At 35.1% G+C, this 26,746-nt stretch overlaps 1 protein-coding gene across 2 annotated transcripts; it reads right to left on the bottom strand.

Annotated features, from left to right (window-relative positions):
• Positions 1-254: 254 nt before the first annotated feature.
• On the bottom strand, positions 255-22,261 carry LOC145664820 (innexin inx2-like). Of its 2 annotated transcripts, none has more exons than XM_081731811.1 (3): positions 22,163-22,261; positions 20,288-20,344; positions 255-2,211 (listed from the first exon to the last, which is right to left on the bottom strand). In XM_081731811.1, the coding sequence occupies exon 3, from the start codon at positions 2,208-2,210 to the stop codon at positions 993-995; it is 1,218 nt and encodes a 405-aa protein (XP_081587937.1). In that variant the 5' UTR covers position 2,211; positions 20,288-20,344; positions 22,163-22,261; the 3' UTR covers positions 255-992. The 2 variants fall into 2 exon arrangements, with proteins under 2 accessions (XP_081587937.1, XP_081587938.1); XM_081731812.1 differs by having other exon boundaries at positions 22,170-22,245.
• Between the last annotated feature and the right edge of the window lie 4,485 nt (positions 22,262-26,746).

Here is a 26,746-nt window from a genome sequence, read left to right as displayed (position 1 = left end):
ATAAAAATACTCAACAATACAGAAATATTATAATAATGCATTAGTTAAATTCTTAGCAAGATGTTAATCATGTATAAAATTGTTTCTAAATATAGTCCTATGTATTTAAAGAAAAACAGCTTTTGTAATTAATAATTACATTATGTGTTCACTAATATGTACCATTGGTTTCATATTCAGTTCTCCAGAATTTTAACATAAGCAAATAATATTGCTTCATCGAAAAAAATGAAACTTTAAAATAATGAATTCTATTTAGCTTTTATTGTTCCTTTTGAAGTAATACAATCAACTGAATATTATATATCAATATAAAAAATTACGAATTATAACTGTTCTTAAATTTTTAATTAGAACAATATCATGAAGGTTGAGTTCTTAGAAGTACAAACCAAAAATTCAATAGCTTCACAAAACCAAATGCATATTTTCTTGATGTATCAACATTGAATAAAAATTTGGTTCCATACTTTCATAATAATAATAAAAATTATCACAATTTATAAATAAATCTTCCACTGTATTCTTATATTTTCAAGATTTCTATTCAATATTTCGTATGAAAAGTACATTTTTCAAAATTGTTAAATATTCGATTTTCAATTTCACAATTTAATCAAATTCATTTATTTATAAATTTCTTTACCCAATCTTATGATCACAAAGTTTTGAGACCGAACAATTTTTTAGTATTACTTCACAATCTTGAATGACTTAAATGATACATTTTTTCGCAGTACAAACGTTTAATAAAAGTCAGAAAATATAGTATATAAATCAAATATATGATTAATAAAGTATGTTAGTAAAATAATGAATGAAATATGTTACTGAGCTAGTGAAATATGTTAGAGAAGTTTGATAGTGAAAACAAATGGAATGAAATTCGAAAATAAAATAACTTCACACTCGCATTAAAATCGTTAGTAGTATTAGTTATGACATGAACTGATAACTTGTACGTTAGTCGAAAGTTAAGAGGATATTTAAAACTAGTTCCTTGGGACTCCACAAACGAAGCAATTTTTGCCCTTCTCGGGCAACTCATTTTGAGCTTCTTCTTTAGTTATTTTGTTCTGTGCTTTTTCCTCTTCACTCGTAAGTTGACGTAAGAACCTCGAAAGTTCGTCTTTGCGCTCACCAAAGTTGTCCGAAGAGAAATCGAAGTAGAAGACATCATTGGTGTACAGTATGTCCGAAATTTCTCTTTCCTCGATGCCCTGTTCGCCTTGGTCTTTAGCATAAGTCTCGTTGTTATCATTCAGCTCCTCAGGATTAATGTTGATCTGTTGCATCTCTTTCGCTATCCTCGCATCCTTCTCCGTTGCAGACGTGTATCTGAATCGTAAATTTACTCCACGTTGACGTGACCGGATAGCGACTATTATATTCAACAGTAACTCAACAACAGAAATCATAGCCAGACAGAAGAACCAGACCCACAAAATTATGAAGATGAACTCATTGAATGCGTTGATTGGAATTGTGCACGCTGTCTCTTCCTTCATTCCGTAATAGCCCAAATTGCATTTGATATTTTGAGGGAAAATCTTCATCAATTTGTCATTCCTCTTCGATGGTGGTATTGCTGGAAAAGTCAGAAACTCAATTCCATAATTTGTCAGTGGATATCCCAGAAAACTGTTGACAAAGCAAAACAAAATAATCACGTTTACCATATTGAGAATCTGGCAGAACATAAGTCGAAGCGGGCTCTTGAAATAGGTTGAACTGAATCCCCACGGACTAAGCAGATCATTCTCCAATCTTCGATGCCTCAAAAATGTTGATGCAGTAACTGGAATCCGTATCTCTCTCTTCGATGTAAATCCCCAATAGGGTAAGAAGAAGCAAATGGCTACAGTGAAAAGGATGAACGGGATCAAACGATACTTGACCTTGTAGACTGCTTTGGAGTTGACAGAAATATAGTCATCAGGGAACTGGAAAGATGAGGTAGCCCAGCACATCCTATCCATTAAAACGTGTGACGTTGCCTGATTTCCTACCATCGTGCATTGAATTGGTTTCCCAATGTATTGGAAACTCTCCACAATAATGGTGAAGAAAATCAGAATAATTGCGGTGAACTTGTGAAGTTTAAAAACCGTGTCACTTGTAAAGACGCCTTCGAAGGCCTCCTGACGGAATGCATTCTTTACTCTGCGAAGTGTCTGTTTCATACGGCGATGAAGAGGACTTCTTTCCATCCTGCAAATTAAGAAATTCAATTTTAAGTATCTAAAAATATACCTGACTTCACATTAATATCAATTAACAAATGATACAAATAAGAGTAAATAATATAAATTTTATAAATATCATATGATTAATAAATGATCACATTTGAAACAAGCAATCATGCAAAACAAGGTGAAACTTCGGAATTGATTTTAAGATATATATATATATATATATATATATATATATATAAAGTCATATGTTTTTGGAAACACACAAGTATATGCCTGATAAATATATTAATTTGTTGTAGTTTATATCAGTTCAAGTGCGTACAGTGAAGCAAATGCAGAAAGAAACTCTGTTGGAGGAGAGATAATGTGGTGACGGAGGATCTCAAATTGATATTTATTCTTCTATGATGGTTCCATAGGAGTCAAATGGATTGTAGGGATGGACACGGGATGAGGATGCTCTTTGTGAAATTTAAGACGAAAGGGGAGTCACGAGTCATCTCTCGTCCCATCTCGAATATCTCGAAAAATTAGTCATGTTTAAAAAAAAATGTTTCGTAAGAAGTATTCATTCTGAAATTGCTACCTGCCTTCGAACAAACAGCATAATTTACTACTTTGAATTTCTAAGGTAACAAAATGTTTAAACTTGTTAATTAATGTTTGAAATCAATCTTTATTAACTACTACGTAACTTATATGATTCCCTTAAGCACAAAAACCTTCGTCCACTATTTCTATTTACGACAACCGATCTTGAACAACTATTCCACTGCGAAGTGTTTGACTACCCCTGTATAGCTCGAATCTTGCTCTGAGCGATTTTCTCTCTTCTTACACCTAAATGCATTCCTATCCGGTAAAGATTTTGACAGTGATGAACAATTGCTAGTGGTTGTCATGTAGTGGTGCCACTTCTAGGTTATAGATTATTACGACTCTAGTATAGAAGTTCACCCCAGAATATGATAAGTGTCTGAATTCGGTGGTGGATATGTTTAAAAGTAGTGTCACCTGTGATTCTTCTGTGGTAATAGATATTGTAAGGTCGTTGTGTATTCTTTATGCTTATAGTCCTAGGGAAACATGTCTTTTAGATTCTCCTTTGTATATATGTATGCATATAATACAAGTTTAAGTGATATTATTTAAAATATTATTGAATAAACTTGGACTTTGAACACGCCCTTAATGAAATTATGTATTTTTCTCTTGTTTCAAAATTCTAGACGGGATGAAACAGAACTTCTCGAGACAACGAAGTAATATATTTTCGAGACGAGACATCATCTTGTAGGAAGAAGACGAAACAGCCTTACGTCTAGCCCCGTATGCATCCATAAATACTGGTCATTCATGAGACCACTTGAATACTTAATTGAGTGAATCATATCTTTGAATTTGGATACAGACATAAGGCAAAACATTAACAATTCCGAATATTAAAATTAAACCACTATTCTGTATTTCTTAAAGCAAATAATGAAGGAGCCAAACAAATATTAGTACCAGCATCTTTGCATTTTATTTACCCCACGATATCATGATCGTAAAAACTAGATCTTTGGTCGCAAATTTGCATTACGCTTGCCTCATGTCTGTAGTAATCTTCTAAATATCACGTTTAATTTATAATTCTTACAGTTGCAACGTTAAATATAAATGTAATTGCGGATTTTAATTTAATATTGGTCTACCTAGAACATAAAAAGCCAAGAAACGAGAAGCAAATGTGCAAATGTTCTCATGTTTATTCATTGGCGCAAGTAGAATGGTTGTTAATTGCGAAATGACGTAAATATACAGAAATAGAAGCTACTGAACTTCTAATAAGAGATGCCGTTATAAGAATCCTATCTTTCTCTCAGTCGTCGGAGACTTTTCACTTAAAATGAGAAAATGTTGTTTTAACATAATAAAACATGAGTATTATTCTTGCGTTTCAGATTTCTCTACTTGGCAAAAGTAGAACTGTCATAAAATTGAGCTTAAAATATGTTTTGGGTCTGAATATTTTTGTTTATTTTCACTTCCCACGATTATACACCGAGGCTAAAGAAGATGCGACAATGAGATAGGATGGTAGGATGAAGGAACTGATAGAAAATGAGAAAACTCCGAGAACATCTACGTTCATGGTGTTTGCCCTCCACAAAGTGCAGGACCCAACTATCAGAGATAGAAGTAACAAACAAACCATTATATTTTTCAGTAAGATTGATAATTTTAAAGACTCTTCTCATCGTGTTTATATGTTAATTTTGAATACTAATTACAGAATTACTTTAAGAATTTTACAGTAAATAAATTATAAAAGCATTTATCAAGCATTTTTCAAGATATACTATCTCAAAAGTCCTCTGACATAGGGTAACTGTTATTAGGGTTACTATTCGGATAAAAAGTGTGAGAGAATAGCGGGGTGGGAGGTGGATAAATTTTGTAAAAGTATGATGAATAGGGGCATGATTGAAATGGAGGCTGATCATCGACACGTTAGCGTAAAAGATACTCACTTCATTGATTTCTGTTGTGTGTCCAGGGAAATTGCAATGCTGAATTTTCATTTCATATTGGATATAAAGAGTGTACAGCCCAAAACGGCTTGACAGATTAAAAAAAAAAAAAAAACTCCTTCATTTTATATTGAAAACGTCATTTCGCAATTGGAGACGGTTTCCCCTCTTACATTTTGTTGTAACTCTGATAATAAAAGAGTTCACTTATGTCAGAGGACTTTTGAGACACCTGTATATATAGTTTTAAGATCTCAATTTAAAAAGGAAAGAAAAGTAAGTCGTATTATGCGCAACAAAGTTTATTGAGGCTTAGGTTATTTTTTGCAAGGTTCTAATACTGTCATTGCAAGTAAATGTGTTTTACTGTGTTTTCCGAAATTTCTAACTCTTTTAAAAACAAAAGTCTGTTCCCTTTCAACCTCCCATGCAAATGACAGGTCGGATGAATCACATGTTATGCTAGAAAACAGCAGAATGTTTTCCTTCTTGCTTTAATCTTGCTAACTTCAATGAATTTCTCATAAAATACTCCGTAATTTTAGCTCCAAGGAAAGTAGCTGGACAAATGTATGTTTTGGGGACACTCGCATTGGCAGTGAAACAATTAGCAAATTACGTGAAGCAGATGGTCAATCATTGTAGTCTCTTTGTAGTTACGATATTCTCCCTAATTCTATCGATTATTTGATCGTTATAGATTAAAAATATATATTATGTATTATATTTCCGACTTAAAATTCCGTACTTTTCTGTCATGTAGTTATTTTGTTTGTCTACAATGAAATTATCATATCCATACTCAGGGCCGTACTGCAATCCAGGGGCCTACCGAGAAAGTACTTTCTAAGGGGCCCACTCACATGTACGTACTACCCCCTCCCCAACAATAAAAGGGAGTCCGGGAGTGTCACTCGGATCAAGTATGCTAAAACGTCTTAAAATGCAGATTTAAAACTTTTTAAAGGCAGTAATTTCTCCCCTAAGACTGACTCTCCTGTCCAATCCCCCCATTCTTCTCCTGTAACTATACAATCATCTGCACAATTTCCATTACTTCACATCTCCCCATAAAATAACAATGGCGAAAAATTTGACATCAACCTTTCATAGGCGCCCCTGGTGCATATATTAACAAATATATGAAGCATCAAAAGTAATTTATAATGTATACAAATACAACAATTCTCCATTGTCCTATATTAACAGTGACCAAGGGAGACCCAAAATTTAAAAATTACTGAAAACATTTTCACCATAAAAGTTTTACCATAAACATGATATGAGACACTCCTGTATAATTCATGGGCCCTTTTGATCCTGTTGAGAGAGGGCCCATCATGAAAGTTTTTGATGGGGCCACTCTTGTATTTTCCCGCTCTAGGGTCTCCAATTGTCTTAACCCGGGCCTATATATTTTCTATACGGAAAACAACGGTGCTGTAAAACGTAAATTATTATTTACTTTCTAGTTATGGCATCATTTGAGATTTCTACTATTTTAGCAAATTTAGAGTGGAAAATCAGAACCTTTCAAGGGTTGAATTACGAAAAAAATAAAAGGCTGTTTTCACAACATCATGGGCTGGCAACGCTGGTCTGGGACTCTATTGACGGTTCTCGACGCATTATCGTCCACAGTTCCATTACTTCCATATTAAAAATGAATGCGTAATGCGTGCCTTTTTTTGTATATATACACCACTACTACTTACGATACGAGGTGGAGGGCCCACTAAAAAATTCACCATCTCGAGTCCACCGGGAAATTTCCCGGTTTCCAGCCTGGCCAGTACGGCCCTGTCCATACTGTAATATTATCGTTCAGTTTCCATCCCTATTGTGGACAAATGTAAGAAAGAGAGCGAGACTTAAATGGAACTTGTAAGAAACTAGGGTCATTTTTTTCGGACTTAGTCTCTGGAGGGCAGTCCGAATTTTTGTGACTAAAAGTATACCATATGCTTCTCACTGATCTGGAAGACGTCGGTGAGAGTATTTCATACGATCAGCTAATTAGACTAGGTAGAACACTGGTTAAAATTAAATTGGGTAAGTAATTAAAATACGTCACCAATTAGGAATATTTTCTCTCATTTTATCTAATTATGTAATAGTATATCACTAATTGATCAACTAAATCATGCAAAGAAAACCAAAAACATTCAAAACCCACGGATACAGATTTTGTGTATTGTGCTAATAATAATAATAATAATAATAATAATAATAATAATAATAATAATAATAATAATAATAATAATAATAATAATAATAATAATAATAATAATAATAATAATAAACTGTTTTTAGTATAAAATACTACAAAATATTGAATTTCAATTTCAACATAGAGAAAAGAGTACTTTGGTTTTTCATTGCAAGAGTACAATAGGCTTAAATGATATGGAGATTCAACATTCTCACTTGATATGGCAGACAACAATCTCATCCCTGTATGATTAGTGTACGCGTATTCAGCAAAAGATACTGGAATTCAATTCCCGCTGCGAACATGTGTGGTCAGTGCTGAACGGGGCGCAAAAACACCAAAACAAACCACCAACCAGAAGTGATAGATTTTTTTGGTTTCGATTTCAATAGACATATAAGCAGGAAATGGAACCTACTCTCAGGATGCTCAACTTACATTCTTCCCATTTCTTATGTTTTCTTTAAGAAACCATACTAAAACCAGAAATGAAATTGCTACAACTTCTGATTTCAATAAGAGGGTTGAACCTCTCTCTCTCTACGATACTAGGTTCATATATATAAACGTTTCTCGCTCTCTACTACCGTTTTTAGTTTATTGAGAAGATTTTCATCTTTTGATTCAATAAATTCATATGTGTCACGAAGTCTACCAATTTTACTCTAAGTTAATGTTCCTCATGACACGTGAAATTTCTCATCTCGTCCCGATAACGAAACCGGAAGTGAATGTAAATTTTAAATTTTGAGAAGAGACGAAAAACAATTCATCACTCTCTTGGGCAACAAACACTAGATCATCCAATTCTTAGATCTCAGACAATGTTTTAATGTTGCATAATTCATTGTATACAACTATAAATTGATGAAGTTATTGTATGAATATAATAAACAATATTTATCACCGTTTAAATATATGCAAGTCATTACACAATACGTGCAATTAGATGTCGTTATATGATATCGTTCATGAATTTCTCGTGACCCGGAAGGATTGTGATAACTTCTATTTGATACTAAAGAAAATAGGAAAATATAATTTTAGTACATAAATTTTGAAAATGACATGGAAAAAGATTCGAAATGAGATGAAAGAAAGTCTCCGAGAATCTGGAGCAGACGAGAAAGAATTATTCGAGAATCTAGACGAGTTTTCTAAATATATATATATATATATATATATATATATATATATATATATATATATATATATATATATATATATATAAAATTAGGGGAGACGAGAAAATCTTATGTCTCATCTCGTCTTGGTAACATTATCTACATAGATCGATATTGGAAGAGAACATCGTACATTTCACCTTCAGTTAATAGAAGGCTGTTCTTGAAACGATCAATCAATGTAAAATATATTTTGTATCAAACTTTTACAATTTTTACTCCATAAAGACCAATATTAAGACAGGAAATTATAGATATCTGCACTAATAAACGGATTAGAGTCGGGATTACCGAAAATTCTGGAACACTAAATTCATATCAAGAAACTGTTTCCGGGTGGTTACTACCGTTGTAGCTTTTTAAAGAACAAGGGTTAAACCCGAAGTTTCAGTGAATGACAAAGACTTCCAGCATTATTAAAGTATAAGGGAATCATTCTTGTTATGCTTAATCCGTATCAACAAAACATATTTCCTAATTCATTTAGGCTTCCAAACTATGTTATGCATAAGTGTCGGCAGTCTTATACAAGGGCTATGACCGTCCATTCTTCTGTCGACAAGTATCAGATCTGCAGATCTGTAATCTATTTAGCGTCCCGAAGATAAGTGCCATACCGTGCATTAATCCTCTATTCACATAAGAGAAAGTGATAAAAATAATCATTTCCGGTTTTAGCATTGATTGCCAATGAAGAAAAACGGTAATAGCGACAAGAGATCTTATGCAATAGATTCATTTTCTGAAGAGAACATATCATCGGCACTCACTAAATTCTATCAAAACTGAAAGTAGTTGAAATTTATGTACTTCCGGTTTCAAAAGTAACTTTCCAAAAGACAAAAAGAAAATTATAAGAGATATTGAGAAGCGACTTTCACAATCGATTCAAAGTGTCAAGAATAGACTCTATTTCCTCCGTTAATAATCTGTTCAAACCGGAAGTGACACGAAACAGTTTTCTGAGACCTGGGTTCGATTTCGGGTGGGAGGTCCTGTGGTTCGGATTTCACGTGTCATATAGCCTCACTGCTGAACGGGATGTTAAACTCAAAAATCAAATCAAACCAACCGTTTTCTGTATGAACTTTAATCACCATATAAAAAAAAAATTGTAAGAGATAACGACAAGTTTTTTTTTTTTTTTTTTTTTTTTAATAAATTAAGAATCTTAAGAGAACACCATTACTATCCACAAGACTCTGCCAAAACCATAAGTGATTGAAATTTAATGCTAATAATTACTTCTATACAACATTAGCGGTGAAAGCTGTTTTTGACACGGATTCAACGTCCCAAAAATGAGCTTTGTCAGGACTTCTATCCATCTGTTAAATCAGAGATGGTGAAAATCTAAGACTCTTCGGTTACATCACTTAGCTCATAATGGATAAAACAGAAACAGATAACAATAAGCAATTTTCTTGATATGGTTTCAGTCCACAAGAATATGTTTCACCTCTGATTGTATTCCTCTATTGCAACCATAAGTGATAGATATCAATTAACGCTTGTAATTTCAATATTAATCTCCATAGAGAAAAAACAGAAGAGATAGCAAGTAGTGTTTATTTTTTGATATGTATTCAGCATCCGAGGAACAATCTCTATCTTTGAACTTATTCATCTATTCTAACCAGTAATTATAGATGTATTGTTTTAAGACTGAGAATTGAATTTGCATGGTTTGGAAGTCTACCATAGTTTCACACTGTTATGTGAAATGAAACTCGCTTGTTATCGTTTAGTCCTACAGAATGAGTGGAGTTGATTTCGAGTTTAGTGTCCCTTCCAGCAGCGAGGCTATATGAGACGAGACCTACTGATTAACGTGGAATCCAAACCAGATGTGCTCCCACCAGGAATCGAACCCGAATCTCCCACGCCAAAGGCGCGTATCTTACACTAATATAGAAGTAACATTCAAGTTAGAGACTGATGATTTCTACCCCTTATCGTTTAGATAGGGCGACGTTAAACCAACAAGGCTAAGAAGTATGCTCCTGCCACATTTAAGTTTACTCGAGGTCGAAGGTACAAAGCTGACCCCCCTAGTACCCAAGGACTGAGTCTATGCGTTAATAGAGTGCTTACTGCAAAGAAACAAGATTGCGTGCTCGAACTCCGGTAACTTCATACGACAATGATTCCAAATTTGCATATAAGAATCTATTTGCATGCTCCAAATGCTTTGTAATTTTGGGTCTTCATGACACAATCCGAAACCTAGACCTATCTCAGAATCTCCCATCAGCTTTAGTAAAGATTTGAAGCACATTGCTCTCATGAGGAAACTAATGATCCCAAGTCATCTGCAACAATGATTATAACGGTGGCCACTTACACACTATTACATGTGATGCATAAAAACGATAAATTAAGTAGCTATATATGTATTGCATTTAAGACTTAAGGCCGCTGGGGTGAAATTTAATATTATTCAGTTGAGCTATTTTTCTTCATATTTTCCTTTGGTATGTTATGAAACCATTTTAGGGGTGAGACCCAAAATACTTCGGAAGTTTAAAAGTGAGAATCGCTCTAATATTACAGTTAAACATTCATCTGATACGCCCTTGTAACCTTTAAACTAACAAAAGAAGTTGAAATGCTATACCATGTAATTATTAGCAGGTTGACATTGTTTGGCATACTCCATGATATCACAAAGTTAGCAGTGTTCTAAAGCAATATAAAAAGTATATTTTTAAATGACACTACATTATATTGTTACATATCTCAAAACTAGATATAAAAGGAAAGAATAGAATACCACACTTGTTATACAGTCTTGCAAACCCAAAATGCTTCAACAGTGTCACAAAACTCGAAAAACAATCATAAACTTACAAGGACATATCAAGATAAATTACACACAATATATGCATAGGGTGGATAATTTATCGTAATACCCTTGTAACTTTAAACGAATATACAAAAAAAAAAAAAAAAAAACGCTGAAATTTTGTACCATGAGAATATCTAAACACATGATTAACAATGTTACCCATTGAATATGAAGTGTTATTTTTTCAAATGGTAAAGCGTCAGATATTTCAATTCTATATTCAAGAGAAAAACACACTATGAAGTTAAGCAACAAAGTTCTGTCGCTTTTTCTGGAGGTCAGTGTTCCATTGGGCCTCACACTGTGAGTTGAATGAGAATGGAGAAAAGGCGAAAGTCAGTTCTTCGTGTAGGTATATCCAACATACTACCTAGTTGAGGCAGTTCAGTTGCACCCTAAACGTGCGTAAGGAAAGAGAGAAGATGGGGCCTCCACAGAGCGTCATAAGGGGGTGCATGCTGCACGAGATCAAACTGGGGTCAAACGAAGCTGCATCGTGGCGGAAGATATGCCAGGCCTTTGGTGAGGGTGTCACGACTACGTGGACAGTGCAGCGGTGGTTTACCTATTTTAAGGAAGGTGACGAAACACTTGAAGACGTACCACGTGCTGGGAAAACAACACATGTCAAAAATGAACATCTTCAGACAACAATTGGGCCTAACAGTGGCCAGACATGTGAGGAACAATGACTACAATTCAGTATGAGTGGAGAAACCATTCAGCAGCACCTCCATCAACTTGGGAAGTACCACAAGTGGGTCGATGGGTCCCACATGATCTGACTCCAGGCCAGAAGGCAGCGCGAGCAGACACCTGTATTTCTTTGCTGTCTCGTCTGAAGAACGAGCCATTTCTGGACAGGGTGTTAAGAAGTAGATCCTGTACGAAGCTCCACGGTGTCGTCATCATTGGATAGCATCCAATGAACCGGTTCCGAAACTGTCGATACCAGCACTGCATCAGAAGAAGGTCCTCTTGTGTGTTTGGTGGACTGCTCGCGGCATCGTGCATCGAGAACTGGTACCAGCTGGTCAGATTATCAATGCACTGTATACTGTCAGCAGTTGAGCAGCTTTCAAAAAAACTCAAAACTATGGAGCCAGCACTTCTGAATCGCAAAAGGATCCTCCTGTTACAGAACAATGCTAAGTCCCAAGTGGGTAGAATGGCCCTGGACACCATTCTACACCTTGGATGGAAATATTATTGCACCCACCATACTCCCGGGACATTGCACCATCCAATTATCACCTTTTACATTTCTTGGACAATCACCTTAGAGGACACCAGTTCAAATCCGTAGTAGAGGTTAAAAATGCATTTGATACCTTCTTCACTTCTCGGAACACCAAGTTGTACCGCGATGGAACCTATGGGATTCCAATTTGTTGGCAGAAAGTTGCCCATACTGTTGGGAACTATATTTGATCTTCCAAGTACGTCTTAGGTGCCATATCGATGTTCGAAGGTGGTGAGTGAGAAAGCGACAGAACTTTCTTGGTTACCTTTATATACTTGTTATGCAGCCTTGAAAACTAATGACACTACAGTATCATAAACATCTAAAGTTTGGTGACCTTTACACCAGTAATAACGCAAATGAGACATATGGGACAATGCACATCAAAAGCATTTGAGTGTCTAATACCATAATCATGATATAACGGATTTTGAATGAATACAAAGTTACAAGGGGATAAAAATTTTACTTTTTTAAAACGCCTTTATTTCGAAAAATCGACTCGTAGATAAATTTCTAAGTAGATAAATTTCTCGCCCAATTACGTAGGTAATTTTCTGGAGAATTGAAAATCACAATGCCTTTTACAGCAATTTGATATCACAAACCGTTCTGGAGATATGGTAAAAGTTGTTTAAGTTTGTAACACTACTTAGAATCATATACTTTCGAGATCTTACCTAGGTAATGTACTTATATTTACCCAGAAGTATTCTTTTAGTGTTATACAGGTAAAGTAAATCAAAAAAATGATTTAAAAGGTTTGCATTCTAAGCAAAATGTCAAAATTCACCATTATTTTATATCTTTCATATAGTTTGAGATTTCAAATTGCTCTAAACAATATTTTCATTTTTATGTCTATTGGAAATCATGTACGTAATTTGAAGTGATACCCATCTCAACACGTTTTCAGCGTAAAGCCCTTTGAATAAAGTTAAATTTTAATTTCTTGTGACTTTATTTCTACTTATTCGAGATACGTCATATGATGACCACAGTATTTCATGTTAAGATACTTTGGATCAGCACTACCTCGTTCGTCTCACTTACTATCATCGCTTTTGTTGAACTCTTCAAAGTCTGGTCGTTTTTCTGTTATGTGTGGTACTATTGCGTCCTTAGTTTACAACACTGCATGATAAATGTGATAATTTATGTTTTCTGTTTACAGTAGGTTTGAAATATACATTTACTTGATACAGTTCCGCTTGAGAAAAATGTCACTTTATATTGAGCTGGCAACGTTGTTAATTTTATGGTATTACGAGGTATGTATGTCGGATAATGCATCCCTGTCTATATTACCATACTATAAAGGTGTATGAAGATAAATGGTCCACCCTGTATAAAAACATTAGAGTGTATTGAAGAAAACTTTCTTTTATTTTCTTTCTTTTGAAATATTAAGGTGGGTAGTGTGGGAAGTGATCATTTGTGGGAAAAAAATCACTTGTTTTTAAGATTTTTTGGTGATCGTTGAGGTGGCGCGCATCGACCTTGAAGTTAGTAGATATAGAATGATATAGAATATATAAGAATTCCTGGATGATTCATTATGCTATAATAATATTAATAGTAGTAATAATAAAAATAATAACAACAATAATAATACAAAATTGGACCTTCAATACCTAGAGTAATAATAATAAACTTGTAGATCCATCCAAGCATATTTGATCACTTCAGCCGTCGCCTTCTAAAGGTGCAGTTCTAACATATATTTTTTATAACCGACAAGTCACAGTCAGTTCATGTGTCCCAGTTGAAAGCTCACAAGCAATGTATCTCAGCTATATTTTTCTTTTGATACTAATTGTTCGTTTCTTTACTTTTCGTTAAATCTTCTCTCTAATTTTCCGTTTTATCTTTGAATTTCTTCTTAAACAAATTGTAACCAGATTCTTTCCCTTTTTAATAACCTCCAATATTGTTATTCTCTGCCCTTCTATTTCTAATAATAGCTCATCATTTTTTCCATCGAATTATATAATTATGTAAATATTCCCTCTATTATCCATTATATATAACCGGCATATCATAATACATTACATGAAACATTTCATGAGTTTCTTTATATGTCTTAATCTCAGAACCAATAGAATATATTTTATTCCCAAAGACCCCTCTCACTCTTCTTGTCCTTGCTTTTGTTTCTCTTTCAAATACTAACAACTTCTCACTAGTTACATTACCTACATATCAAAAGTAGTTACTTCTACTAATTTGTTCCTTGCTACCTAAGCAATTCATACAGGCCGCTTAAATCTAATCATAATTGTTGTTGTTGTTGTTGTTTTTGTTGTTTTATTTAGGTTTATTCTCATCCCATATTCTCAAGGAAGGGAACTTGTAAAGATGTACCCTACCATGTATCTTGATTCTAGCTACAACACAATCATTTAATATATCACGACAGTATCATATCAGTTCAACAGGGATATTTTATAAAGTGAAATTAACTAAACATTCTGACCAAAAAAGGCTACGGCCGACCGTATTACTTTATAATTTTGTAATATGTATGTGTTCACTCACACAGATTATTTCTGGTAGATCAGAATTTCATTATGCACTTCGTAGTATAAAGAAATTTCACGATGCTGTGTGAGTAATAACAATTGTGAGCCCCATAAGCAAATGAACGAGGGATTACGAGCAGTGACCAACTGTAAACAAGAGATACTCTTTCTGGTGTCCAATGTGCAGAAATTCGAACCGTTCGAAATTTTCCAGTTTACACTACGTATAATTCACAGTTAACATGATTTATAGGACTCCTAAATATATATTACTTCTATTATTATTATTATTATTATTATTATTATTATTATTATTATTATTTCAGAAATCACCCTCCTGGAAAATATTTCTAACACTGACTTGCCTGACTAAACTACGAGTATTGTTTGAAAATTTATATTCTGAAGCAATTAATAGGCTTCCAATGTGTCAGTATACAGAAGCACAAGAAGTCTTATAGATCGGACACATCCGTCCGTCAAGTGTGTCCGTGGACAGATATCAGAGCAAAATCAGCAACAGAAACCGACAAACGGGTTTTTCATATGGATCCAATGTCCCAAGTTCTCTTCCTTCAAGTTTCTTCAAACCGGATGTGGTACAAATCGGCCATCTCCAGTTCAAACGTCGATCAGTACAACCAATAACGGTAATAGATAGGAAAAACGGTATTTAAAAAAAATGGATAGAGCTACCCCAGAAAATACGTTGTACCTCTACTCTTCTCTTTCTTTCTACTGAAACCAGAAGTGGTACCAATTTACTTCCACTTTCGATTCCAATATTAATCTCCATTTAGGAAATCAAGTAGAAGAAAAGCTTTTTTTTAAAAATTTTGATTTATAGTTCCAAGAATAATATCCTTCTTATTGTATAGTTGTAAATGGTTTTATGTTTTTCTCGTTTCGTCTCGTAAATTCTGTAGAAGCCATGTCTTGTCTGTCTTGTCTCTATTTTCAAACAATTCTTTTACGTCTCGTCTTGATTCTCAAAAACATTTTGTACATTTATGAACAAAATTTATGCATTGATTTTTCTTAATTTCATCCAGAAGTTTGAATACATACGTATAAGGAGGTAATACAAAAGATATGATAGAAGTACATTTAACCCGTATTTATTATCGGAGCATATTGTGAAATGTCTTACGCAACTTTAAACATGGATAAATGCTCTTTGTCGTATTCCTAAAATCAATTTGTCAATTTATTTCTCTTATTCTGTGAATCATGTAACATATATCAGCTTAGAGATTTAAGATTTAAATAAATTCGACTATCAAAAGCGAGACGAGAATTCGTCTCGTCTTGAATTTAAAAACACGCTTTTTATCTCAATTATCGTCTCGTTTTCATGACGAAACGAGAAATGTCTCGTCTCGTGGCCAACAGTACTTTCGAACCTGGTAGAAATTCAACAGTGTATGAGGAAGTTGAATACATTTTCTTTTAATGGTGCGTACTTGAGTCCTTAGTGTTATATAATAAATCAGCACATAATAATACATAAGGTTCTTTCTTAATATAAAAATTAAAATTATTAAAAACTTATTTTTAGTGGATATTTTTGTACACGGAAGGTGAGAATAGTAATAAAAAGTAACAACATGTGGTGAAGATTAGTTATGTAAATAGGAAAACAAACTTTCCCATTAAGAGCAACAACAGCCAGTTGATCTTTACATAAGCTTCTCTGCCCGTTGCTTTTTTTAAAACATAAACACATTTAATAACAAACATATGGACTTCCCAAAAAACAAAATAGCAGCACACTTATTAAAGAACATTTTTTTTTATTTTTCTCCGTAATACGTTACGAAATTGAAAAATATAAAAAGCACGGGTAAGAGACATAAAACATAACAATTCACATCAACGAATCATACGCTCTGGATTGAATCACCAGTAACCGCAATGGAGTTTAAAACGCTTGCCGTGTAAGTACCCTCTCTTTTCCTATAGTATACGTTCTCCAACTTTGAGGAGGAGCTTCAGCAAAACCCTGCCATCTGCATGAAAAAAAAAAAAAAAAGAGTCATTCATCATTGTGGGTATAAGTCTCCTGTAACAAACGACCCACTGTACATTACAGTTTTAAAAATTTATTTTATATTATTGTAAATTCAGTCATAATAAATTGTAGTTTAAATGGGGCTTCATGTTTCAATTTCAAGCCCTGAAATGTAACACCAAAAAATGTAGGTTAGCTTCAATTGCACTTTTAAAAAATTCAGTTTTATTTACGATGTCATGCTGCTGCATTGTTTAATATTTTATTAGTACATGGGATTCGGGGCTCGATTTCTGGTAAGATAATCTTAAACTTTGAATGCATTAGGATTAATAGGATGAGGATTTTTGGATTTCTGGGCTCTCGGCGTCTAAGGCCATTTAGCCCGTCACGTATTACGGACGACGTTTCTTGGCGAGCACATTATCCGGGGAAAGGGGAGGAAGGAAGGAAGCGGCCTGAGACCTATAAGTTAGGTACCACCCCGGCATTTGCCTGATGGGAATGAGGAAAACCTCATTCAGGATGGCTGACCTCAAAAAGTTTTTTACATTTTTTCGACCGAGTTTCCCCACCGAGAATCGAACCCCGGATCGCTCGCACCGAAAGGGAGAGTTTAGGATCAACAGGATTGGACATACAACTGTAACTTAACGTCTCATATAGCCTCAAATCTAGAAAGAGACAACAAACTCCTACCAACCAAATAATAATACCTTCTTTATTTGTGGGTAAAATTATTTTCAATTTTGCTGTTATGTTGAAATTTAAAGAATAATCTCATGTTTGCTTTAAATACTCCACATTTCCATCAATTTGAGGTTGATGTTACTTGTACATGGAAATATGTCCATGCTGTTCCAGAAGTCCAGAAGAATATACGATGAATTGAAAGACTATAACAATGAAATGAATTGTGGTAGAAGCTAAGGGAGTTAGGTGGTAGACAGCCATTTAGCCTGTCACGTATGAGGGATGGCATCCCTCGGCAACACACTATCCGGGGAAAAGGAAGGAAGCGGCCTGTGACCTATAAGTTAGGTACCAGCCCGGCATTTGCCTGGTGTGAATGAGGAAAACCCAGGGAAACCTCATTCAGGGTGGCTGGCCTGAAAAAGCGTTTTACACTTTTTCAACCGAGTGCCTCACCTGGAATCGAACCCAGGACCGCTCGCATCGAAGGCGAGAGCGTTAGCGACTACGCCACGCAGGGCCACTATTCTAGGAATATGATAAATTATACTTGGAAAATAAAAGATCGAGAGTAGAAACTACAATTGGATAGCTTTCTAACCACACGAAAATTAACTGAAGACAATGCTGGCGACCGATATGCCGGTAGGGGCGAAATATATACATACACGCATATATACAGGGTGTTTCGAAACATGATCGAAACCGTTTGGGAGGTGATTCCAAACACCAAGGTGAGACAAAAATTATAGACCAGCTTGGGTGCACAAATGCTTCCTTTCGGAGTTATAGGCTACCGAAAACATGAAAAAATGAACTTTAAATGTTCATAGCTCCAATACTATGGGACCTACCATAGTCGGGTCAAGACTTTACTTAGAAACTAGTAAGTACCCTATCCAAATATTCAAGTTTGAGAATCCTGCGGTGGGGGGGGTTTGGGTACTGTCGTATAATTGGAAGAACTCACCAATGAACTCTAAAAAAGTTGTTGCGAAAGCACCGCAAGATTCCGAAACTTTGATATTTGGATAGAGGACATGCTAGTTCCTAAGTGAAGTCTTGACCCGAGTACGTTAAGTCCTATAGTATTGGATCTATGGACCTATAAAGTTCATTTTTTAATGTTTTCGGCAGTCTATAACTCCGAAAGGAAGCATTTGTGCACAAAAAGTTGATCTATACATTTTGTCTCATCTTGGTGTCAGCAATCAATTCCCAAACCTTGTCAGTATTGTTTTGAAACACCCTGTATATTGTCCCTCTCCGTACTAGTCCTCCCTGCTTGTAAGTGGCTAGCACGTGCGCCATTATTTGCCAGGTGGGGGAACTTTAAAATTTGAACACATTATATTGGTATGGATAACACCATAAACTGTAGGTCCACGTGTCATATAGCCTGAGAACAGGAAATGGACGCAAACTTCAACCAACCAACCATAAGTAACAGTGTTATGATCGTGTATTACTTAATAGGGGTATATCTGCACCATTGTTGGTAGTGTAAATGCAACATTGTTGTTATGAGGGACGATGTAACTTTTAAGGTAATATCCGTGTCACTACGTGGATTTCAATCTCAGGAGTTTTACCTCAGATATGAATAACCTCAATTTCATTCAATATGTAAGGTTGAAAGGGACTGAGGCTTTCTGAGAATGAGAGTATGTATTGGAAGGGACAGAAACACATCGTGAGTCCGACAGCAGACGATGTGAAATAAATTTGAGGTACAATGGATTGTTTCTGGTTGAGATTGAGTGAGGTTTTCCTACTCACCCCCAGCTTTCAACTTATGATCCTTCATAAACATATCAAAATGCACTAACTATGATGCTTACTTCCATCTTATAAATCCCTGGTGAAAACGAATCTTTAACTTAAACAGAACAGAAATTAAGCGAATATGGTATTTAAACAAAGTTCATTTCTTTTTAAAATATAAATAACTAAACTTCGTATATGGTTATTACGATTACCATACTGTCCAACGAGCAATTCGAGAGATATTCTAAGTTCGTTGTTTGAAGTTTAGCACCCCTTCAGCATCGCTACTACATGAGATGTAAACCTACACTTTTAAGTAGAATCGAAACCACTGTAATGCCTTCAAATTTCAATGTTCTCTGACCGGGAATAAAACCCGAAACCCTGTTCACAAAACTTACACACGCTAACGTTACTAACGAGACACTTGTTTATAGTCACTTAGTCCCTCAAATACGAAGAACTGTTCACTAAATAAAAATATCAATTAATCTACAATAAACTATTGAAGCTGGTGCTAACTGTAGGTAAGTACTTAACGCAAGATTTTTTTTTTCATCACGATTTCGTTTTCCTTTGAAATCGTATTAAGTTTTCATCATAGCTTATGTGAGTTTCGTCCCGAATAAGATCAGTCCAGAAAACGAACTTTATACTTCAAACGGAGAAACAAACAATAAGTATTTTCTTCAAGAAATGTAATATAATATCCTCGTTCTACATGGCAAAACACGTAGTTAATATCTAATAAATTCGAACTGAAAAAGTAATTCTAAATTTCTGTTCTAGTTCCTGAGAATGAGTTGTTCACAAGTACAAACAATGGCGTTTCTTTGGGGATCTCGAGTCGAGTCCCAGAGAGGGAACACATTTTTAAGGTTTCACGTTCAATTTTAAATAATCAAAATAAAGAAAAGAAGTTGAAATATAGAAAAGGAAGTACTGTCTCAACTGGAAGTTCTTAAATTAAAACTGGGAATCTGCTGGACAAATAAAGGTTTCATGGTTGAAGCACTTGTACCCGTGGAAGCTGTATGTTAGAGATAATTTAATGATAAAATATCTGTAGTAAGAAAAAAAAACTTCCATAGCTTACCTGAATCACACCACCTGAATTTCTACTTGAATGACAACACTGTTTTCCTCAAAATTCCTACATCAAAAAGACGAAAAAATCACTTCAGTATTTATCATGTATATTTACACTCCCCTACTTTGTTTCAATTAGAATTCTGCTAGTATCGATCAATTTGATAATAGTAGCTGCTAAGATTATTTTTTTTTAAGTTTCACCAACATAATGAATGACAGATTGAAAATAATTATTCAACTGAATCATTTAAATACTCCAGTGAACTTATTACGGGTGGGAAAGTACAATCAGTAATATTGTCATTTTAAGAGAATTAAAATAACGTTTTACTCTCAAAGATAAACTAACGGTTTTTTCTTTAAAATCTATTCCACCAATCTAATAAGAAGATTCTTATTTTTTAAGACAACCCTCCGTATTATAAACATGGTATTTATCTACCATATTTGAATTATTTCTACAAGAATGTTGTAGGGGGAAATATTATATCTTGTGGTACTTGCCATATTTCAAATACAGTTTTAAGCTATTTTTTTCTGAAGAAAAAGGCAGAAAAATCAAAGCTTTCGTCAGTCTTTCTAATCAAAATCATAGGCAATCAATCAATACAAGGAAAGGGAGTAAATTAATTACAAAATAATATATTCATTAGTAACACGCTTCTTCCTGTGCTATCACATGTGTCTTTTGTCAACGTTATTAGTCTTTGATTTTCTCTCAATGAATAAAAGCTTTGGTGCTACCAGAGCATTGTGAAGCACTTACAGAACTATTAAAATTAAGACGTAGTAGTTAATTCTAATACGGTTAAGACGTTTTCGAAAGGAAAAATACAAGCCACATATAAACCTATAAGCTGTCCAGGCAGGCAAAGCCTATATTTTGCTATTATTATGTTCCCTTTTAAATCTATAAAGAAGATGATAAGGAATTTAGTATTGTGAAAAATATTTCAATTATAATTTTAGAAAAAAAAAAGGTTTGAAGGAGGATATAATTTCTGTAATTTCTGTATTTGTCTGAGTTGAAAACACTTCTAAATATTGGATGGTGGCATGGTGGTTCAGTGGTTTAGCGTTCCCCTCTGAAGCAAGGGTTCCTAGTTCGATAAGAGGTCACAGTCCTCGATGGAAACATCATGTCTGTGAATTTTCTCTTCCTTACTTACACATAGTCATTCCATTAAAACTTTAACAATTATTCACTTCCATTAACGTTTCGTGTCTCTCAGCATTCAGGGCGTATAAGTGGGACGTAAAACTACAAATTTAATTTTATTATTATTTAACATCTAAAATTAAGACTTTAAAAATCGGACAAGTCAAAGTACCTTTTTACCTTTTCTCACTACCTCAAATGTAACTTTTGTTTTAAGAACTAAAATATTATAGGAGTGAAAGAAGCGATTAGATACACATACTATCAGTGTTTAAGGTAAGATATTTATTCATGTACCTTGTTTATGTTTGTTCACTCTATGTGTTACAATGAGAGATCACAGAACCAAACATATGAACTAAAAACAGATATTTTCTCGACACAGGAACCAAAAATACTCTTCTTGGTATTTATTAGATATATTCCATATTCCTACAAACCACACTAAGTTGAGGACAATGGAATGATATGTTAGTCAGTTATGGATATTCAAGATCAGGAAACTGGATTCTAGCGCCACCATTTCTAGCTTTCTATGTGTTCTGAATTTCACAACACCGTACGCCGAATAATGTTACAATTGCCTTACGATGATAGGACACCATCAAAAATTTTAAGCACCAAAAGATAATCAAACATTCTACAAAAGTTACACACACTTAATATAAAATACAACCAGAAAATATATTTAAAAAAAGAAAAGAAAAGAAAGAAACTAACTTTTTACCTGTTCACAGTTGCTGCGTTCCCAACCGTACACTCTCTGTCACTAACGTTAGAAAGAGGCGTTTGCAAGTGTAATCCCTTGATATATAGCTTACAGCAGCCTTTGCACTACCGAAGTCGTTGACGAAACTTTCTTCTTCCGCTATTTATGCTTTCCATGAATGTTTTCTAAAGGACAACTACTTCTGTAAGAACTTCGGAAATAAAAAGAAAATATAATTATGTTTATAGAGTAGGAAAAATCCTTTAGAAGAAACAATTTTAATAGAACACAATTTGGAATTCTTTTCTGCAATGACGTATGGTAGATAAAAATTAGCCAATCAGAAGCAGTTCGCATTGTTTATTCATGCGCTGAGAAGGTAGTCTTCCTGTCGCGTGGCCTTCCTCTCATGCAATAACCGTCACTTGACTTACGTAGTTTTGTTCCCCTCTTTCATCATTCATTTTTCTAATTCCAGTTTTCTCACACTTAGCAAAATAAATTATAAAATATAGTATCAGTATAATTCTTCCCTAATAATGTTTAAAATGTATTTCAAATGAAAGACAATATATTAAACAAAGTACGTTTAAATCGAAAAGTATCATCCTAGTTTTTTGTTTTTTTTCTAACGTGAGAATGGTAATCGTTTTGAGTAAGGACGTATTTATTATGATGGTGTATTTATTTTAACACACTATAAGAGACCTCGAAGAGTTTTACACTTAAACCAAAATATATTAAGAATCCTCTTAAGTCATAACATATATTTGTATTTGTATATTCAGTGAACTGGTTGTAACTTAATTCAAAGTACAAGGGGAGGCGAAAGTGATCGACTTATCCAAAAATATACATTTTAAATACCTAAGAAAATTATTCCAAACAAAATTACTGAACTTGAATATATATAAGCAGTAGCTCAGTGGAAGAGCGTTCACCTCTGGTGAACGGGGGTCCCTGGTTCGTTCCGAGCTCTCGCAAGGGAACTTTGCGGTGGACAAACACGTACGCGTGGGTTTTCTCGGGGTTCACTCGTTTTCCCCAACTTTCTTCATTCCACCATTTGCTTCATTTCTCATCATCACCGTCTCCTTTAGCCTAGTAGGCATAAATGTGGGACGTAAAACTCAAAGAATTCATTTCTACGAAATTGTAGGAATGTAATATATTGTGTAAATGTTATCCATAAATTCAAGACAATACATAAGACGGGGAAGGGTTAAGTGAATAACTTGAAACATTTCTTCTGGAGGCTTTTGAGCATACGAACTTGAAATTTTGTGCACATTATATTCATAAACAATGAGCAATCAATTAAAAACCTAGTGTGGAAATAAGGCTATATTTAACCTTCTTTGTTATTCATCCGATATTTTTATGGGTAGAAGCTTCAAGGATTTTCTTCTTTTCTTTTCTTTTCTTTTTTTTTTTTTTTTTTTTTTTTTTTTTTTTTTTTTGAAATATTATCCACAGACCTTTGGCTGAGACTAAGTCTGGGTTAAAGATATCAATTTCCCCATTCAAGAAAACGGCCCAACATTTCCTTCCTTTTCCTTTTCCAGCAGAGCTCGAAAACCGTTAGCCGTACGAAATTCATTTTCTGCATAAATGTTCACCACAACTGTATAAGGATAATTATTAGGGTGGGCCGATTTTCAACCTTTTTCCAAAAATCAGCTCAGCGAAGCGGTTAAAGGGTGTCTTTAGTGGGCAAAGTGTACATATTTTTGTTTTCAGAATTTTTAGTCAACGGCTTCATGTGCCGCATCGAGATTTTATGGAAAATGTATGCAACAAGCACTACACGATACCACGTTTCACGTTTTTGCCTGTAAAAAATTAATATATTTCGTTTTTTTTTTTTTTTAAGATTCAATCTTAGGGACAGCTTGAACTATACGTAGTTCATCTTCCCAAAGCCCACTTATTTGAAGTTCTTAAATTGATCAATTTTCAATGTTTAAACCGCTTCGCTGAACCGATTTTCGAGAAAAGTTGAAACACGAACTCTAAGGAAGGAAATGTACTTGAGTTTTTTTTTTTTTTTTTTTTTTTTTGTATAATTCCAAAGAACTTGAAAGCTATTAGATGTAGGAACTTAAAGTCTTCCTTATTCTCCTTACACTCTAACGTGCAAGTAAGACTTAGTCTCGGGAAATGCAAGTAATTAAAGAGATAAAGAGTTTCCAATATTTGTTCTTGTCGTTCATCATACCTTTAAAACTTAGATGTGAAGTTGAAATTAATCATTACGACTATATTATGAAAAGTGCGTAGGAACATAGACTAGGTTCGATTTTTTTCTATGCATGTGTGTGTTTTTTGAATCAACTAGTCGCCATGATTGTTCTAATTGAGCACGCGGTCGCTGTTCTGTCAGTTGTGTTTGAAAGACCTCTAACCGAGCGTGATCAAATGTATCCGGACACCTGGCTGAAAATGACTTACAAGTTTGTAGCGACCTCCATCGGTTCTGCTTTAATTCAATATGGTGTTGGCTAAGGCCTTGATGACAGCTCCCACTCTCGCAGGCATTCTTTCAATCAGGTGCTGGAAGGTTTCTTGGAGAATGGAAGTCCGTTCTTCACGGAGCGCTGAACTGGAGAGAGGTATTGATGTAGGTCGGTGAGGCTTGGCACGAAGTCGGCGTTCCAAAACATCCCAAAGGTGTTCTATAGGATTCTGTGCAGGCCAGTCCATTACAGGGATGTTATGGTCGTGTAACCACTCCGCCACATGCCGTGCAGTATGAACAAATGTTCGATCGTGTTGAAAGATGCAATCACCATCCCCGAACTGCTCTTCAACAGTAGGAAGCAAGAAGGTGCCTAAAACATCAATGTAGGCCTATGCTGTGAGAGTGTCACGCAAAACAACAAGGAGTGTAAGCCCCCTCCAAGAAAAACACGACCACACCATAGCACCACCAGCTCCGAATTTTACTGTTGGTACTACACACACTGAAATGTGACGTTCACCGGGCATTCGCCATACCCACACCCTGCCATCGGATCGCCACATTGTGTACCGTGGTTCGTCACTCCACATAACGTTTTTCCACTGTTCAATCGTCCAATGTTTACGCTCCTTACACCAAGCGAGGCGTCGTTTGGCATTTACCTGCGTGATGTGTGGCTTATGAGCAGCCGCTCGACCATGAAATCCAAGTTTTCTCACCTCACGCCTAACTGCCATAGTACTTGGAGTGGATCCTGATGCAGTTTAGAATTCCTGTGAGATGGTCTGGATAGATGTCTGCCAATTACACTTTATGACCTTCTTCAATTGTCGGCGGTCTCTGTCAGTCAACGGACGAGGTCGGCCTGTACGCTTTTGTGATGTACGTGTCCCTTCACGTTTCCACTTCACTATCACATCAGACACAGTGGATCTAGGGATGTTTAGGAGTGTGGAAATGTTGCGTACAGACTTCTGATACAAGTGACACCCAATCACCTGACCATGTTCGAAGTCCGTGAGTTCCGCGGAGCGCCCCATTCTGCTTTCTCATGATGTCTAATGACTACTGAGGTCGCTGATAATGAGTACCTAGCACTAGGTGGCAGCACAATGTACCTAATATGAAAAACGTATGTTTTTGGGGGTGTACGGATATTTTTGATCACATAGTGTATGTCAGAAGCACCGGGAGACTCCTCTGCGGTAAACTCCTGTCCATGGAATATTGTAATTAATTTGTTTTGATAAATAATATGGAGAACGTAATGACGAGAGTTGTTTGTAAGGAGTCAAAATTACCAAACACTTTACATATTTCTTCTGTTTGTCTGTCCGTGAGACACAAAATCTCAAGAAAGACTTGATGGACCATCATCAGTTTTAGCCAGGATGCAGAGGTTCAAACGTTAGAAATCGTGTTTGTTGATAGAACTGGTATACCTAGTTGATACAAAGGCATGGATTATCAAAGAACGGTTCCAGATATACCCCTGAGCTTTTGGCATCTATGGCCATGTTAGCCTGTCATGTATAGGTGTGACGCCCCTAGGTAATCGCGCCATTTGAGAATGGGAAGGAAGAAAGCAGCCTGTAACCTATATGTTAGATACCATCCCGACATTTGCCTGATGTGAATGAGGAAAGCAAAGGAAAGCCTCTCTCAGGATGGCTAGCTTGAAAGTGCTTTTACACTTTTTCGACCAAGTATCCTCACCTACTCCTATCTGAGTAGTTTTGAATATCATCCTTGCTTAATAGGCCACCTGCTCGGTTGTTTCTATGGGCTGGTTAGTATAATGTCTAGGATACAAATTAATAATCTGTCCGTGAAAGGCAGCGTCAAAATGAAACTAAAACCTTTCAACCAATCTCCTTCACGTTGTGTACACAGTAACGCTGTTGTTCGTTTCATCATCAAATAAAATTAATTGATCTTATGTTAAAGTAGATGTTGGGTTGTATAACTTTTCTCAAACACGTGCTATATGAGTGCAACATTAATGACTTGAGAGCAGACAACAGTCAACACAAAGCAGCACTAAAGTAAATAACTTTGCTATATTTGGGGATGAAAACAGTCCAAAGAAGGTGAAGAACTATATAAGAATGGTATAGGATAGTGGAGGACATCA

Source organism: Thermobia domestica, chromosome 11, assembly GCF_964235325.1.
Source record: "Thermobia domestica chromosome 11, izTheDome1.hap1.1, whole genome shotgun sequence".
Taxonomy (NCBI): domain Eukaryota; kingdom Metazoa; phylum Arthropoda; class Insecta; order Zygentoma; family Lepismatidae; genus Thermobia; species Thermobia domestica.
This window is presented reverse-complemented; position numbering and strand designations above follow the sequence as displayed.

What these genes read in the sequence shown, in the direction of transcription:
- LOC145664820 (XM_081731811.1), bottom strand. Translation starts at nt 2,210, where the DNA reads ATGGAAAGAAGTCCTCTTCATCGCCGTATGAAACAGACACTTCGCAGA.